This window comes from Rhincodon typus, chromosome 7 (assembly GCF_021869965.1).
Source record: "Rhincodon typus isolate 14 chromosome 7, sRhiTyp1.1, whole genome shotgun sequence".
Taxonomy (NCBI): Eukaryota; Metazoa; Chordata; class Chondrichthyes; order Orectolobiformes; family Rhincodontidae; genus Rhincodon; species Rhincodon typus.
In genome coordinates, this window is record NC_063338.1 from 46,022,877 (window position 1) to 46,039,805 (window position 16,929).

Below are 16,929 nucleotides of genomic sequence, written 5' to 3' on the forward strand. Positions count from 1 at the left end.
CTCAGATTCTCCAGCATCTGCAGTTCCTACTATCCATGAGCTGACCTCACCTGTTTCTGGAGAATTGCAAATTCTTGTTCAAAAATGTTACAAGGATAATTCCAGCAACTGTGGGCCATACAATTTAACCTCAATGGTGGGAAATTTTAGAAATGATAATTCATGACAAAATTAACAGTCACTTTTATCAATCAATTAATTAATGAAGGCCAGCATGGATGTATTATGGGACAATTCTGTTTAACTAAGTTGCACATATTTTTGATGAGCCTCTTATTGACAGCCCATTTCCACCTAAATCTTCCATGTGGAGCCCCACTACACTGAACTTCTCCAAACTAAACCTCCACCCATCTTGGACTGTGGACTAGACCCCATACAGTTTCCTACATGGCCATTTGGTTGAATAAATGTGCAGAATGTTTGCCACGCAGGCAGTTGGCACATGGTTGTACGTGTTAGATTATTTGGTTTACTATATAAAAAGATATCCCTCATCCTCCCCTTTACAGGCAATCAACACAAGCAGTCTGTCTGTTTGTCTGCACAAAAGAACATCTAAATACAGCAGTAGTGAAAGTCTTTGGCCCTGGCTGACGTGCCTGCACTAACAGACATGACTTGGGATAACAAGACAGTGCAAGGCATGAATGGTACAAGCATGCAAGTAGGTGGCAAGTGAGCAACCAAGCAGCCCTGAGATGGAGCTAGTCCAATCCATGAGCCGTCCCTGCACACTGTGTCCCTGCTGCAGTCTATCAATATTGGTTAATGGTGGGCGCTTTATTGTACGATTGCGTTTTCTGAATGCCTTGCAAATGGATCAGACAAGTGTCATGATGGTAGTGAGGAATTAGAAAATGTCAGATGCCAATGTTCATTGAGGAGGGGTGTATGCTGGTGCACATGGATCATGCCCTAAGATGCTGTTTGGTGCTGAGTGGCATGGAGAACCCTCATAGCCAGTGGTGAGCTGAAGTTGTCAGGTACCCACTCTGATCTCCGCGTCAACAGTTCTCAACATTTATCTTGTTCACCATGTTTGATAAGGTGGAAAGTTAACAAAGTGAATCATGGTGGTAATAAAACACTTAACAAGTCATAATCCTCTATAATTGGCAACTCACCGCTGCCTAGCATGGAAATTTGCCTGCCGCTTGGCATAAGCGGAAAAGCTGCAGTAAGATGCACCTGAAGTTGAGACAAGATTTGCCTGACTTCTTGTTTGATTCTGCCAGAAATCTCGCCATGGCCCTTATTACTCAGACACCTATAAGATTCCACACAAGTGAGTAGTTCTTTGGACAGGACATTTGAAAAAGCGTTAAGAATTAGAGACAGTGCATGATGGATAGATGAGAATAGTTCCAGGGATGAAGAACTTCAGTCATGTGGATATATTGGAGAAGCTGCGACTGTTCTCCTTGAACAAAGCTGAACGAAAAAGAGTTTTGACAGAAGTTTCCAAAATCATATGGGATCTGAACAGAGTGGGTAAGAAGTGTTCCTGTTGGAAGAACAATGAAAAAAACACATTGATGAAGACAACTGGCAATTTAAACAACATCAATTGATGGAAAGGCTTTTTTATGCAGCAAGTGTTTAAAATCTGGAATGCTAAATGGAAAAAAAAATTGTGGATGCTGGAAATCAGAAATAAAAACAGAAATTATTGGAAAGACTCAGCAAATCTGGCAGTATCTGTGGAGAGAAAGTGGAGTTTTGTGTCCAGTGACCCTTCTTCAGAATGGAGTTTTTCCAGCAATTACCGTTTAGAATCTGGAATGCACTGCCTGAGAGTTCGGTGGATGTGAATTGAATTCAAGCCTCCAAAAGGGGAATTTGTTAAATACTTGAGGAGAAAAAAATGCAGGGCCACAGGGGAAAAGACCAGGGTGTGGGCTAAAAGGGGAGTTGTTCTTGCATAAAGATAGCATTGACACCTGGGCTGAATGGGTTTCTATTCTGCTGTAACCATTTCATTATTTTATGCTGTTTCCTCCTGCTAAGCATAGTTTCATACCAAATGTGACTAACATATAGAATGGATTTCTGGGGAGAAGTTTGGAGGCAATACACCTTGCAATTATTTAAGCAACAAGTGAATGCTATAATTTAAATTAAGGAAAATTTAGGTTCTTTTGGATGAATGATCTAATTTGGGCCATGTGTTTTTTTTTGCTAATATTAATATTCGCATTCAATTTCTCAGTATCTGGTGTTATCAACCATTACTCCTACATTGAAATAACTTACACAGATCCTGTCATGACCTCAGGATGTGGAAAAATATAGCCAACAAAATACGTTTGAATGATAAACTGGAGCTATTTAACAACCTTAATATTACTCTGGTTGTAATGTCGCATTCTAACTTCACTCTTTAGTTGTCAATACAATTCGAACCATACGCTGTGTTGCGCAAGTTCACCATCCGCTGCCATTCTTCTTCGTTAAGTGAATAATCGTTGCAATTCCATTTCGTAGTACCTGATTTTCTCTCTCTCTCTTCCTCCGCTTTTTCGCTTATTTTCACATTAAGCTGCAGCTCCATGTAGCAGCCAATTGCCATCCACATTCCAGTAGTAACCTGGGCAGTCCCTCCTTTATTTATAAGGCAGGAGAAGTTTAACTTCTCCATTTAAATCAACTCACCAGGGAATGAATTGACACTCGACCAGAGTTCTTCGCTAGTGCTTGTTTTCTTTTTAGTTCTCTACTCCGGGAAAAGGCAGTTGAGAACTTTCCTGCAGGTAAATGTTAAAAAGTTCAATGTCCCACCTCCTCTGATTTACAATAATTCTAACATTTGTTAAACAAAAAGTGATTGCAGCCTACAACACTTCTGTTTTAATTGCGGGGTTTCAATATCTTGTAATTTTGACGGCGGGTTTTTTCTGCGCGATTTCTAAAGTTAACTTCATCCCCAACGGTACGAAAAATAGAACAGTTAGAACCTACTTTCGATTAATCAGGTTGTGCTTCATCTGTTCATTGAACTGGGCAAACCATGGTTTGCGATATAACTATATCATTTATGTATCGTGTTCGTGAACGTGATAAATTTGTGTAAACTCTCTTTTCAATGCAGATGTATGATTCTTATAGGGAGAATGAAAGCTTTCTTCCAATTCTGGGGGCTTCTGCTGTGGACAAGATACCAGCTCGTTTTATCGCAAGACTATGAGGAACGTGGGGACGGACATTTGGTTAGAAGACAAAAAATTAAGTATCTCTCATCGAATGCACCAGGAGAAAATGAACAAGGTGATCTCAAACTTTTATTTAACTTACTTGTTTGTTTGACATTTTCTCCACTGTTTGCTTTCAGTAGTTTTTATTGCCTTTTTTTATTCGGGACATGTGCTTTAAGTTGAACTATGCATAGAGTCTAGGAGAACGCCATTGAGAATCACAGAATCATAAAGTATAGAAGAGGCCCTTCTGCCCATCGAGTCTGTAACGCCAAAAACTACACTACTACCTACACTAGTCCTATTTTACCACACTGGGCCATAGCCTTGAATGTTATGACCCTTCAAGTGTACATCGAGTACTTTTTAAAGGTTGTGAGGTTACCTGCCTCAACTGTCCTCACAGTCCATTCCATACCTTCTCCACTCCCTGGGTGAAAAAAATTCGTCAAGTCCCCTCTAAACCTCCTGCCTTTCACTTTATAAGTGTGCCCTTGTTCTTGAACCTTTAACTAAGGAGGACAGCAGCTTTCTACTCATCCTGCTGTGCCCCTCATAATCTTATACACCTCAAACAGGTTCCACCTCAACCTTCTCTGTTCCACTGAAAATGACCCGAGCTCATCCAGCCTTATACAACTCACCTCGAATTTGAAACCTGAAGAATAAGCACACACATTGACCTCATTATCAAAGCCACTTAAAAATGAAACAACTTACAATGTGTAAAATTTCACAGAATCACAGAATTGTTATGGGGCAGAAGGAGGCCATTTGGTCCCTCATGCCTGCACCAGCTCTTTAAATGAGTATCATTACCAAATGTCAGTCTCCTGTTTTTCCCCCATACCCTTGCACACTATTTCTATCCAAATAACCATCCAATTCCCTCCTGAATGCATCAATTAACCTGCACCCACCACACTTCCAGGCAGTGCATTCCACATCTTAGCCACTCACTATGTAAAATGTTTTTTTTCTCTTGCCTCTGTTGCACATCTCTTTAAACCTATCAACTTGCACTCACAAGCTGCTCATCTTTTTGTGGAGGAAATGCAAAATTAAATCAAATGAAATTATTGAAGAATTAGATTGTTCTTCTTTCCCTTTACTCCAAATTTGCAATTGAACAAGTCATAGAACAACGTAACGGTGCCAAAAGTCAATCTCTCTTTCTCACTTTTCAGAGGAGGATTGCAATTTGGAGATTGCCTTCCTGTTGGACAGTTCGGAAAGTGCTAAGGACTTCAACCACAACCGGGAGAAGAGCTTTGTGCTGGATTTTGTGGATAGGCTGCAGCAGCTGAGAGTGTCGAGTGGTCGCCAGCTGGTGCCCAGAGTGGCACTCCTGCAGTACAGCAGCACGGTGCTCATTGAGCAAACCTTCCGTGACTGGAGTGGCCCGGCAGTCTTCAGGACTCGTGTTGCTCCGATTGGCTACATTGGGCATGGCACCTACACCACGTATGCCATCACCAACCTGACACAGCTCTACCTGAATGAGGCAGTCCCTGGCAGTGTCCGGGTAGCAGTGCTCATGACCGATGGTGTGGACCACCCAAGAAACCCAGATATCTACGCGGCTACGACTGAGGCCAAGAACCAAGGCATCAAGTTCTTCACAGTCGGCATGTCACCCGTGGCCAACGAGCCACCCAATGCAGCTAAACTGCGCCTTCTAGCCAGTCCGCCTGCTTCCCGCTTTGTTCACAACCTCCAAGACAGCAGTGCCCTGGGCAAACTCCTCCTGGAGGTGGTAAGTGGCAAAGTATATGCCAGCACACACTCAGACACCAACATATTCACATTCACATGAACATACATTCACAAAACAAAATACATTCACAGCAACAAACAGTCACACCTCCAGATCAGCACACAGAGGATCAGACCCTGATACATACATGTTTTTACATCGGCATGTGTACGTCCTCACAGGAACCACTTAAATACACTTGCATATCCACAGATTCCTATGCATAAGATAGTTCCACATATTCATTTCTCTGCTTTAATGCAAACTTTCATAATTCCTATTCAGATAAGTATGTACACCCCACACAAGAACACACCACAATACCCATGCCTTTACACCTACATATTCACACATTATCAATACACACCTATTGAAATGAATTCTCCTCCTCACTTGTTTAGACACCAGCACATATTCACAACATGCATACCCACACTTTCATACCTAGAGGAACAAACCCTCACTCTTCTGGAAATGCATAAACTGTCACTCATTTCTTCAATCAAATGCACAATCATATTGTTAGACTTCTCATGCACCCAGTGTTGTCATGCAAAGATTTTTAATATACACTGACCGTACACAAGGCCCTGTCAGTGTCTTAAAGCTTCACAAGATGTATCAGCTGATATGAAAGGAAACCATTATGCATCCAAACTGGTGATGTAAAAGCACCACCGATTCACATGTCTAGTTACATTGATGGATTGTTCAGTCACTTTGCCAGATGTGTGTTCATCAAGGAGACCAATTGCTCAGCATCTGGGTGGGAGTGTCACATATGTGATGTGATTGCTGACATTAAAATACATACAAACACTTGAACACTATGGACAGACTTCCTGAGGAATGGGAGCATTTTAGAATCCAACATAGGAAGACCAAGAAAGGGAAAAGAAAACATGAATGCAAACTAGTGAGAAACATAAAGATAGACCAGAAAAGCTCCCTTAGATAAATGAAAATGAAAAGATGAGCAACAAAATGTGAGGACAGGAGAATTCATAGTAGAGAACAGGAAAAGGGTAGTTACAGTAACTTTGCATCTGTCTTCATGAAAGAAGATACAGCAAATCTCGATGATACAGCCAAAGGACTTGTTAACAGAGAATCTAAAATAAACTATTATTAGTAAAGAGTACTTGAAAAGTTAACTGGATTAAAGTTTAATAAATTTCCTAGGCCAAATGAGCTTCACCCTAAGAGTGTCAAAGAAAGTGACCAGAGAGACAGTTAATGCATTGGTGATTAACTCTCACAATTCTATAGATTCTGGAAACATTCTCACAGACTGAAAAGTAACATATCTTACCTATTTAAGAAGGTGGAAGGAGGAGAGTGGAGAACTACAGACCTATTAGATTGACCTCTGTGGTAGGGAAAATGTAAGAACCTATTATAAGGGCTGTGATAACCAGACATTGAGAAAAGAATTAATAAAATTTAGCCAGTCAGCATGGATTTATGAAAGGGAAATCATGTTTGACATAAAACCAAGAACTGCAGATGCTGGAAATCTGGAGCAGAAAGTGTTGGAGAAACTCAGTAGGTCTGGCTGCATCTGTGGAGAGAAAACAGAGTTAAGGTTTTGGGTCCAGTGACCCTTAATTAGAATGATGAAGGATTCAGGAAAGGATCCAAAACATTGATGCTGCTTTCTTTCCACAGATGCAGCCAGACCTGCTGAGTTTCTGTTTTATGTTTAACATACTTACTGGAGTTTTTTGATGATGTTACTAACTGTTTTGTTAAAGGAGAACACATGGATGTGATACATTTGGATTTTCAGAAAGTTTTTGATAATGTCCCACAAAAGAGGTTAGTAAATACAATTAGAGCACATGAAACTGGGGTAAATATATTAGAAAGGGTTGAGAATTGATTAACAGACTGAAAGCAGAGAATAGGATTAGACAGGTTATTCTCAGCGTAGCAGGGTTTTATTAGAGGGAAACTGCAAGGATCAGTGCTTGGTTCACAACTGTTCACAATTTATGCAAATTATTTGGATGTGAAGGCCAATTATAATATTTTTGAATTTTCTGATTGCAGCAGACTAGTTGAGAAAGTAGATTATGAGAAGGATGCAAGTAGTCTTCAAGTGGGCTTTGGGCTAAGTGAATGGATTAGAACGTAACAGAAGAAATATAATGTGAATAAATATGAAGTTATACACTTTAGTAGAAAGGACATAAAGGCAGAATATTGCTGGGTTCACTGTTGTTCGTCATTTATATAAATGATTTGGATGCGAACATAGGAGGGAAAGTTAGTAGTGGACTGCGAAGAAGGCTACCTTAGAGTACAACGGGACCTTGATCAGAGATGGATTTTAATTTAGATAAATGTGAGGTGCAGCACTTTGGAAAGGCAAATCAGGGCAGGATTTATACACTTAATGGTAAAGTCTTGGGGAGTGTTGCTGAACAAAGAGACCTTGGAGTACAGGTTCGTTGAAAGTGGAGTCATAAGTAGATAGGATAGTGAAGAAGTTGTTGGGTATGCTTCCCTTCATTGGTCAGTGCATTGAGTATAGGAGTTGGGAAGTCATGTTGCAACTGTACAGGACATTTGTTAGGCCACTTATGGAATGCTGCATGCAATTCTGGTTTCCCTACTGTAGGAAGGATGTTGTGAAATTTGAAGAGGTTAGGAAAAGATATACAAGAATGTTGCCAGGGCTGGAGGGTTTGAGCTATAGGGAGAGGCTGAATAGGCGGGGCTATTTTCCCTGGAGTGTCGGAGGCTGAGGGGTATGGATAGGGTAAGTAAACAAAAACTTTTCCCTGGGATAGTGGAGTCCAAAGCTAGAGGGCATAGTTTTAAAGTGAGAGGGGAAAGATTTAAAAGGACCTAAGAGGCAAATTTTTCACTCAGACAGTGGTGCGTGTATGGACTGAGCTGACAGATGAAGTGGTGGAAGCTGGTACAATTACAACATTTAAAAGGCATCTGGATGGGTATATGAATAGGAAGGATTTAGAGGGGTATGGGCCATATTGCTGGCAAATGAGCCTAGACATGGACAAGTTGGACCGAAGGGTCTGTTTCCATGCTGTACACCTCTATGACTCCATGACTCTGAGAGGTTGAGAAGTGCAGGTGTCCAAAGGAATGGGGTTTTCCTTGTTCATGAGCCTTTGCACATGAGCTTTAAATTGCAGCAAGCATTTATGAGGGAAGATTATACATTGGTCCACATCATAAGGTGATTTGAGTACAAGAGTAAAGATATTTTGCTGCAGTTGTATGGACTTTTGGTGTACAATGGGAGTATTGTGAACAGTTTGGTTCTCTTGTCTAAGAGCAATATACATCTCATTGATGAGAGGCTCTTGCAACCTATGTGCATGAGGATAAAGTCTGCAGAGTGGATGAACAAGGAGAACGTCCAACATCCACAATATTTTGCTTTTTAAGAGGAAAGATGTCTTCTCAATTATATAGGGCCTTGGTGAGACCTCACTTGGACTATTGTGTACAACACACATGGTGTTTGCACTGCTTGTGACTTCACAGGAATATTGCTGGAAAATGGTTACATTTTAGAAAAAGTTTTTCATACTTGATTCTTATATATATCTTTTAAGCAAATATATTGTATAGTATTTGCTGCAACTTTACTTGTAAGCATCTACCACTCTTCAAAAAACATTCTCTTGCTGTTCAAATTACACAGGATTATCAGAAAAAAATGAACATAATGCTGACAAGCACCTCTTACTTTCTGTTAGAAATAAAATGGAAATTGGGAAAACTGTATAAAGGGCTTTTGAATTGATATTTCCTGTTTTACACTTCTCCCAAAGTCAAAAATGTCCCTAACTGCACCAAATTGAAGGCAAGCATTTTTTTTTCCAATGTCTTTTTGTAGGTTTGTTTAGATAAGCTGCTCTCAGGCTACAGCTATACTGAAAATGAAGCAACGTTAATGAATTAAACCTGCAGCGTCACACTTTATGGAACTGTGTATTGGCTTCACTGTCCACAAACAGTACCTGTTTGCCACTCTGCTTTCAATTATTCAATTAAATGCATTACTCAGGACAATACAGAAAAAAATAATAAAACAGCAAATGTAATTTCCCAATCTTGCACTCTCAGCAGAGGTACTGTAGCCTTGATTTTTTGACCTGTGTTCCCTGTTGTGCAAAGGTTTTAGAATTCTGCAACAATCTTGCAATGATGTCACAGAGCTACACCTCACTAGACATAAACAGCACAGTGCAGGGGGAGTTAAGGGGAGAGAAAGAGAAGCATGTGAGATAGTGATTAGCATTAGGCAGTAGAATTCATGGAATAGTCTTTCAATAAGGTAACAGTCGTATTAAAATCTGGGACATTGCAGAATATCATGTATTGTCATATTTATTCTTAACATGTAATAAACAGTGTTATGAAGAAGTCCGTACCTGAAGACAATTCTCAACCTCGCTTTATTGTCAAGCAGTCTGTCTTGAACACAAATTCATGAATGCAGGCATAAAACCGCACAGCAATGCCCCTCAAGTTTCCACTCAAGCAGAATTATGTCTCGTGAGTGTGGGATCCATTGGTGGTGATTTATATTATAGTTGCATTTAAGGAAACTAATTTTAGTGATTTATCTTTGCAGGCAGAATTGGCTGATGAAGGGGTAAGTATGTTTTGTTTCTCAAACTAACGTATAAATTTTATAGCTGCCATGGAAAAATCTTATGACGTATAACGTTGTGGGTATATGAAATTTTAATGATTGAATTATTAGCAAGTTTTCAAATAATTGAGATAGGGCTGTAGAATGAACTTGTTCGTAGCATGGCAGATTTTCTCCAGATGAGAAGTGGCCACAAGACTAATTCCACCTCGTATAGAATGTTATCTTATCAGTTCCACCTTCCTTACACCCACACCCCATCAAAGACTTTTTCTGACTTCTCAAAAGCAATCTGGGTAAGCAAGGTGAGCCACAACTCTTCGTCATTGTCTGAAATCTTACTTTGTTCCAATGATCCTGTAGTTCTCCAAAACTGTGTCTAATCTCTTTATTGAAAGAATGTAAGAAATCAAAACTCACTGTCACTTCCTGTTCTATGTTTGATCAACAAAAAAATGTTTACTAACCAATCTTATTTTCTCAATTTAACTATGACTTCTAGTTCTTTTTGTTGCCATCACCTCAAATACTTGTTTGGTATTGATGTCCATGTAAATGCCCAAATCAAATTCCACCTCTCGTACTTTTCCATATTACTTCAGATTTCCAAATCTTTAAATATGTCTCTTATCATGGTGACTGAAACGTACTGATTAAGACCCCAAACCTTGTTCACACTTGTTATGGTCATCTTTCGTTTTGAAAGGACTTTTCCCACTCAAACCTTTTTATGGGGCTAGATTTTCATCCTAGCAGCAGGTAGTGGGAGTCAAGGAATTACTCGTCTTGGAAGAAAATGCCTGCAAAGGTAGCAACTTGTTTGTACTGGTGTTTGGAGGCAGGTGCTAAATCGAGGTGAGCCACATCAGAAATAGTGTGTAGGGAACTTTGCCCCAGCTGTTTTAATTAAATGTTAGGCATCTAGCCCATAGCCCCCACACTCTACTCATGCCCCTCTATGCCATTCACCCACCCCCACGTGCCCCTCATTATCATCATGCTAAACTGTGCCACTTATGCCCTCCATGCCAAAATATGGTACTTCCATGCCCATCTGGACAGAACCAATTAGCCATTTAGTATAAATGGAAGGTATAGATAAGTATGAAAAAGACATCAGTAATTCCAGACCTTTAAAACATCAATGTCAGAAACAACAAACACTTGACACCTGTTTATCCTGTGTAAATAAGCTTGTGCAATTGACAAAATAGATCGAAATGTAAGAGCTATCAGGCAAGTGACATTTTCCTTTGAGCTCAATGGCTGGGAACCCAGACATTCATCAGTCTGTTGAAATAGCTGTGATACAAATATAACATACATGTTTTCAACTTTTTTCATTTATTTTAGTGTCCCAAAATACCAAAATGTATCTGTGAAAAAGGAGAAAGAGGTCCACCAGGTTCTTCTGTAAGTTATGTTGTTCTGAATACTATTTACTATCTTTGCTCGCTCAATCTGAGGTTCTTTATAGGGTTGATAGCACTTGAGGCATTGATAGCAAGAAGGTATTGATCATGAGATGCTGTACGTGGTGGGATGATGCATGATCAAATATAGCTTGATAGTGTGAAACCTATTCATACAGAAAATATTTTCAATTTCTTTGCAGGAAAGCATGTGAGTGAAGGCAGTTTAAAAAATGGCTTTAACATTGGACTTCTGATGTTATGACATCACCTGTTATATTTATTCCTATGTATTCCCCAATATTACATTTTCATAATTTGTTTTTATAGTTTGTTTTTGTCTGGGTGAATATTTCCACCACTTGTTCCTTGCCATCTTAAAAGGAAATTTCTTCCAAATGTGTTTGCATTCTTCCATAGGGGCAGTGCATACCATTGTGTTTTTGGGGCAACATAGAGAATCGTTCTGATACTTTAGGGCCATGATTAAATCGTGTTCACCTTTGAATCATTAGATTATAGTCATGACATAAAAGGTCAGTTCGTCACTCAGTTAGCACAGCCACAATTGTGAGGATTATTAAGAGAAGGTCATTTGTATCCCCTCAGCTCCATCTTTTCCTTCCTCCAAAAGATAGCCAGACTGACCTATGGAATTTACCAAATGAATAATCACAGGTCTATCACCAATAGTTTTGTGCATTGTACCAGCCTGTGAGAGATCACATTGTACCCTGCAGGAATAGCAGAATGCCTCGAGCTCTGATGGTGCTTTATAGAATGTTGGAATGGTACAGCACAGAAGGAGGCCATTTGGTCCATCAGATCTGCACCAGCTCTTGCAAAGAACAATCTAATCAATCACCTCCCCCACTTCTCCTGCTTTGGCTTCATATCCATGCAGCTATGTTTTCTTCAATAATTACCCAACTCCATTCTGAAGGATGCCAATAAATTCAACATCTTATCACTGTTGGAGGCAGAAGAACAGTTTGGAGACATTGGTGTTGGTGAGGCTATGTCCAATTTAAGGGGCTTTATGAGGCACTTCCCTCCTGAATCCTTAGTTTTCAAATTTCTGTGGCTGCCAGGTATCCTCAGACCACAGATAACAAGGTGTTGAGCTGGATGAACATAGCAGGCCAAGCAGCATCAGAGGAGCAGGAAAGCTGACGTTTCGGGTCGAGACCCTTCTTTTTCTGAAAGAAAACCCGAAACGTCAGCTTTCCTGCTCCTCTGATGCTGCTTGGCCTGCTGTATTCATCCAGCTCTACACCTTGTTATCTCAGATTCTCCAGCATCGGCAGTTCCTACTATCTCATCCTCAGACCACAACTGTGTTCGAAACAATAGATAAATATGAAGCATTCAGCCTCTTTATATTCAAGTTTGCAGTCTGCAACCTGGGAGCTGGTTGACAGGTTGCTACCCAAACACATTCTGCTAAAACTAGAAATGAGCAAGTTGAAGGCAAATTGGTGTTGAGATTCAGATTTTTAACACTTTATACTTCCACTTGCCCCAAACCTAAACCTTTCTCTCAGGTTAAGATTTCCATTTATGCGTCTTTTTGTAAGTGCAGAATCCATACTCTATATCAACTGCTGTCCCTTTTCAGAGATTCATGCACAAACATCCCCACATTACTCTCTTTTCTTTCTACTGTTGATTTAAAATATACAATTTAGCTTGTATTGCCTCTCAATGTTACTGTTAACAATACATAACTCCTCGTATATTCCTGTATTAAATTTCATTTATCATGTCGATCCATTTCACCAGCCTAACTTGAAGTCTTGTTACATCCTGGACTGTTTACTGTGCTTACAAGATCCATGACATCTTCACATATTAGAATTGTACCCCGCACCTCCTGAGACTACATCATCAATGTTAGCAAAACACACAGCAATCCTGATACCAAACCTTGGAAATTGCACTGTGTATATTCATTCCAGACCTAAAAAACAGCCATTCACCATCTCTTATCCAAATTTTGGACTCCTGCTGTAATACAGGAACTAGGATGTCTAGCCCCTTGAACTCGTTTTACTATTTGATGAGATTGTGTCTCATCTGCAAATTAATTCTATATAGTTGTTGTTTTGAAATACCTCTTAATACCTTTGGTTAACACTAATCTATCAAATTTAGATTTGAAATGAACAGTTAATCTCATATCAATAGCTGTTTGCAGAAGTGTGTTCCAAATTTTTGTCTATGGAAATAATTCCTAACTTCACTCCTGAAAAGCCTGGCTCTAATTTTTGGTCTTAGTCATGAATGCCCCTCCCATCAGGAATAATTTCTCTCAATCTAACCTGTCTATTCCCCCTTAGAATCTTCAGTTATTGACCAAATCATGCTTAACCTTTAAAATTCCAGGGAATACAACTCTAGTTCATGTAATCACACCTTCTAATTTAACCATTGGAGACCAAGTGTCATTCTGATAAATAAATGCTGTACTTCTTGTAAGGCCAATACATCCTTCCTAAGATGTGGTGCCAAGATCTGCACACAATACCATAGTGTGGTCTAGGTAGTGCTTCACATAACCACACTCACTGAACTCTAGTCCTCTAGATATAATGACTAACATTCCATTAACCTTTTTAATTGTTTCTGTGTCTGTTCATAACATTTTAATAATTACTTATCTGCTCCCCTAAGAATCTTTAGACTTCCGCTATTTCTAGATTTCCACCATTTTAAAAGTACGTTTTCTGTTCATTTCAGGCTCAAAGTGGATGATGTTACAGGTTTCTACATTGAAATCCATTTGCCATATTTTTGCCCTGCACGATAAATATCACTTTATAATTTATATTTCCATCAGCACTGCTTGTGATGCTATATATCTTTGTTATTTTTAATTTTTCTTTGATTATTCTCCTTTTATCTCATGGACCTCACTTTTGCTAACAAGTCTAGTACGTGGGATGTTTATACCCTTTGAAAGCATCAATTTTGTTCAACCATCCATTCTGTCACCTCATCAAAAAAATCAGATTTGTAAAATATGACTTTCCCTTAACCGATCATGATCACTGTACCTTATTAAGCAATGTTTTTCTAAGTTACTATTAATTTTCTCCCATACCATTGTTCTGAACAGCTTCCCTACAACTGACTTTAAAAGCATAACTTGTAAATCCCAGGTTCATATTTCTCCCCTTTCTTTAAACAGCTCAGTGACATTCTTGTTCAGTCCGCTGTCATTTAATACTTTGGGACTTCCCCTGTATCTGAGAAAAATTTTAAAATTATCGTCAGCATTTCTGTAATTTCTACCCTTTCCTTCCTTCAGCAACCTAGGAAAATCAAAAGATGCCATAAATATTTTCTGTTGATAGTGATATTCCTGATTGTAGAGGGGCAGTTAGCTGGACTGTTGGTTTGTGATGCATTACAATGCCGACAGTGTGGGTTTAATTCCTACACCAGCTGAAGTTACCATGAAGGATTGTCCTTCTCAAACACTCTCCTAGCCTGAGGTGTGGTGACCCTTGGGTTAAACCACCACTAGTCGTTTCTCTTTGTATCTGAGAGACCAGCCTACGGTCTGGTAAGACTATGGCAACTTTACCCTTTTTACCTGTGTGCATTATTTTAACACAATAAAAATATAAATTACCACTGTTCACAAATTTTAGCTAAGAAGTGGTGTAAATGTAATGCTGGGAAACTTTCTCTAACCTGTTTCAATAACCTAATAATAGGCAAGTGCCACTTCACCCAGTTTAAAATTTATTTTAATAATCTGTGTGAGAGCTGCTTCCCGGCGGTAAATACGTAGGACTCAAGTTGAGACTTGAATTTGCTTTCAGTTGTAAATTCCAATGATACTGTTAGAAATCATTCAACGGTATCACATTAACTGGTGTTTGTGGGACTAGGCAGCTGCAATGCTATGAAACAGGTGTTCAAAAGTGAGATTCCTGAAATTCTGTCTCACATATTTTGAAGTCATACAATTAGAATGTCATCTGTTTAATGGTCAGAAAAAAAACTATCAACTGTTGTAAAACTATATTTACAACTTAGCCCAGGTGTTTCTCAATTATTTTCTCATTAATTACTACTTCAGCTTGAGAACTTCAATAGTGTTCATAGAGAAACACGTCACACCAGAGTAATGAACTGATGTATATTGTAGGGTCCCACCAGACACTGTTGTGAATGACTGTGGTTCTTTTACCCCACCAGCCAACATAAAAATAAGACCCAGATTTGCTTAACATTTCCTACCCAAGTTAATGCAAGTTGAATTTCAAATTTTTGAGATAAGAAGAGATAAGCATCAGTTAATAATAGAGCGGTAAGCTGTTATAGTTTGTTTTCAGGCCCTTGCCAGCTAATGAACTTTCCGAGTCATAGAATAAAGCAACTATAAGCTGATTACAACTGTATACAAAATGTATTATTTCCTGCTTTACAAATGTACATGTTTTGTTAACATATAGAGCAGAACATTACCAGTCTCCAAGTGGCAGGCACAGTGGGTTGAGGAGGAGGATTGCAGCAAAATAGTGGAAGCTATTCAAGGCAGTTGTGTGTTGCAGCATGGCTGCTGTGGCATTTTCCCACTGTTGGTGTTGATTTGGTTGCCAGCTATTTGGAGACTGGCAGCTGCATTGCCAAATTATGTGCCATATTAAGGGCCATTTTATGGACCCACCAGCAATTTGCCAACAGGGTGGTAACTCCTGGCCACATATGGAGGCAGGCGATCACTTAATGGAGGCACCCTCCCTGCATCTACCTGGGTGGCCATCAGAGCCGGAGGCTCCAAGACATGAAGAGGGGGTTGGGGCAGAGAAGGCAGTCCTCAGGGCCCTAATGATTGTCCTGTAAGGATTTCCCATTCAGCATACCTGAGCAGCAGCTATCTCTCTCTCTCTTCAAGGTACTGTTCAGTATTCAGAGTTTGGGCTGACAGCATCATGGGTCTGCCCACCATCCTGAGTTAGACAGCAGCGCGACAGGAGGCCAATCGGAGACTGCCTGTAGTAACATGTGGCCAGCTGATTCCCTTGCCAGTGAGTGCAGGCTTGGCACATTCATTCTGCACAAGCTTCCTCCCTGACTACAAACCTGTAGTAAACTTCAGCCCATGTTTGCTGGATGGTGTTATAGCTTTCTCAATGGTAAAGGATTTGTGATTTATCAATAATAACAATGAAGTAAAATGTCTCTTGGTCTTGTTCTTTCATATGCGCCATTCATTAGGCTACATTCCTTCACTGTCACTGGGTCAAAATCCTGGAATTCCCTCTGTCAGGGCATTTTGGATCAACCTACAATACGTTGACTGAATCAGTTCAAAAAGATAGCACACCACCATCTTCTCAAGGGCAACTAGGGACGAGTGATAAATGCTGGCCCAGTCAGCGACACACAAACCCAATAGTTATGAGTGTAATCATTTATCATTCAAGTAACTCGAACATGGAATTGTGAAAATTAGTCAGGTTGATCATTTTCTACTTTTTTAACATTTGTGTTAAATCTGTAGGGGAAAAAAGGACGCCCTGGTGATGATGGTGCTCCAGGACTGAAAGGACAAAAGGTAGATTACATCTAATGAATTAATTTGACATCCTGCATTTTATCCTGCATCTTTATAGCATGATTGTAGTAACCTTTTAACAGATGTCTTTAAATTACATTTAACAGGGGGAAGCAGGTCTGAGTGGAATCCCAGGAAGGGACGGAATGGAGGTATAAGTTACGATGTTCAAAAATGTAATCTTGTCACTGTGACACATTCTGTCAAGCTTGTGAAAATGAACATAAACAACTCTGTAATTAGCTTCAAGAACAAAAACAGAAGTTCTGGAAAAGCTCAGCAGGTCTGCAGCATCTGTGAAGAAAAAATCAGAGTTAACATTTCGGGTCCGGTGACCCTTCCTCAGAACCCTGTCCACT

General features: G+C 39.7%; 1 protein-coding gene across 1 annotated transcript in view; it reads left to right on the forward strand.

Moving 5' to 3' along the window:
- Positions 1-1,373: 1,373 nt before the first annotated feature.
- col28a2a (collagen, type XXVIII, alpha 2a) overlaps positions 1,374-16,929 on the forward strand; it is a 97,680-nt gene continuing 82,124 nt past the window's right edge. Inside the window, exons 1-7 of the mRNA XM_048599209.1 lie at positions 1,374-1,494; positions 3,109-3,267; positions 4,382-4,950; positions 9,566-9,586; positions 10,940-10,999; positions 16,517-16,570; positions 16,678-16,722. Of these exons, the coding sequence (XP_048455166.1) occupies positions 1,374-1,494; positions 3,109-3,267; positions 4,382-4,950; positions 9,566-9,586; positions 10,940-10,999; positions 16,517-16,570; positions 16,678-16,722 (1,029 nt within the window). The remainder of the gene's footprint in view (positions 1,495-3,108; positions 3,268-4,381; positions 4,951-9,565; positions 9,587-10,939; positions 11,000-16,516; positions 16,571-16,677; positions 16,723-16,929) is intronic.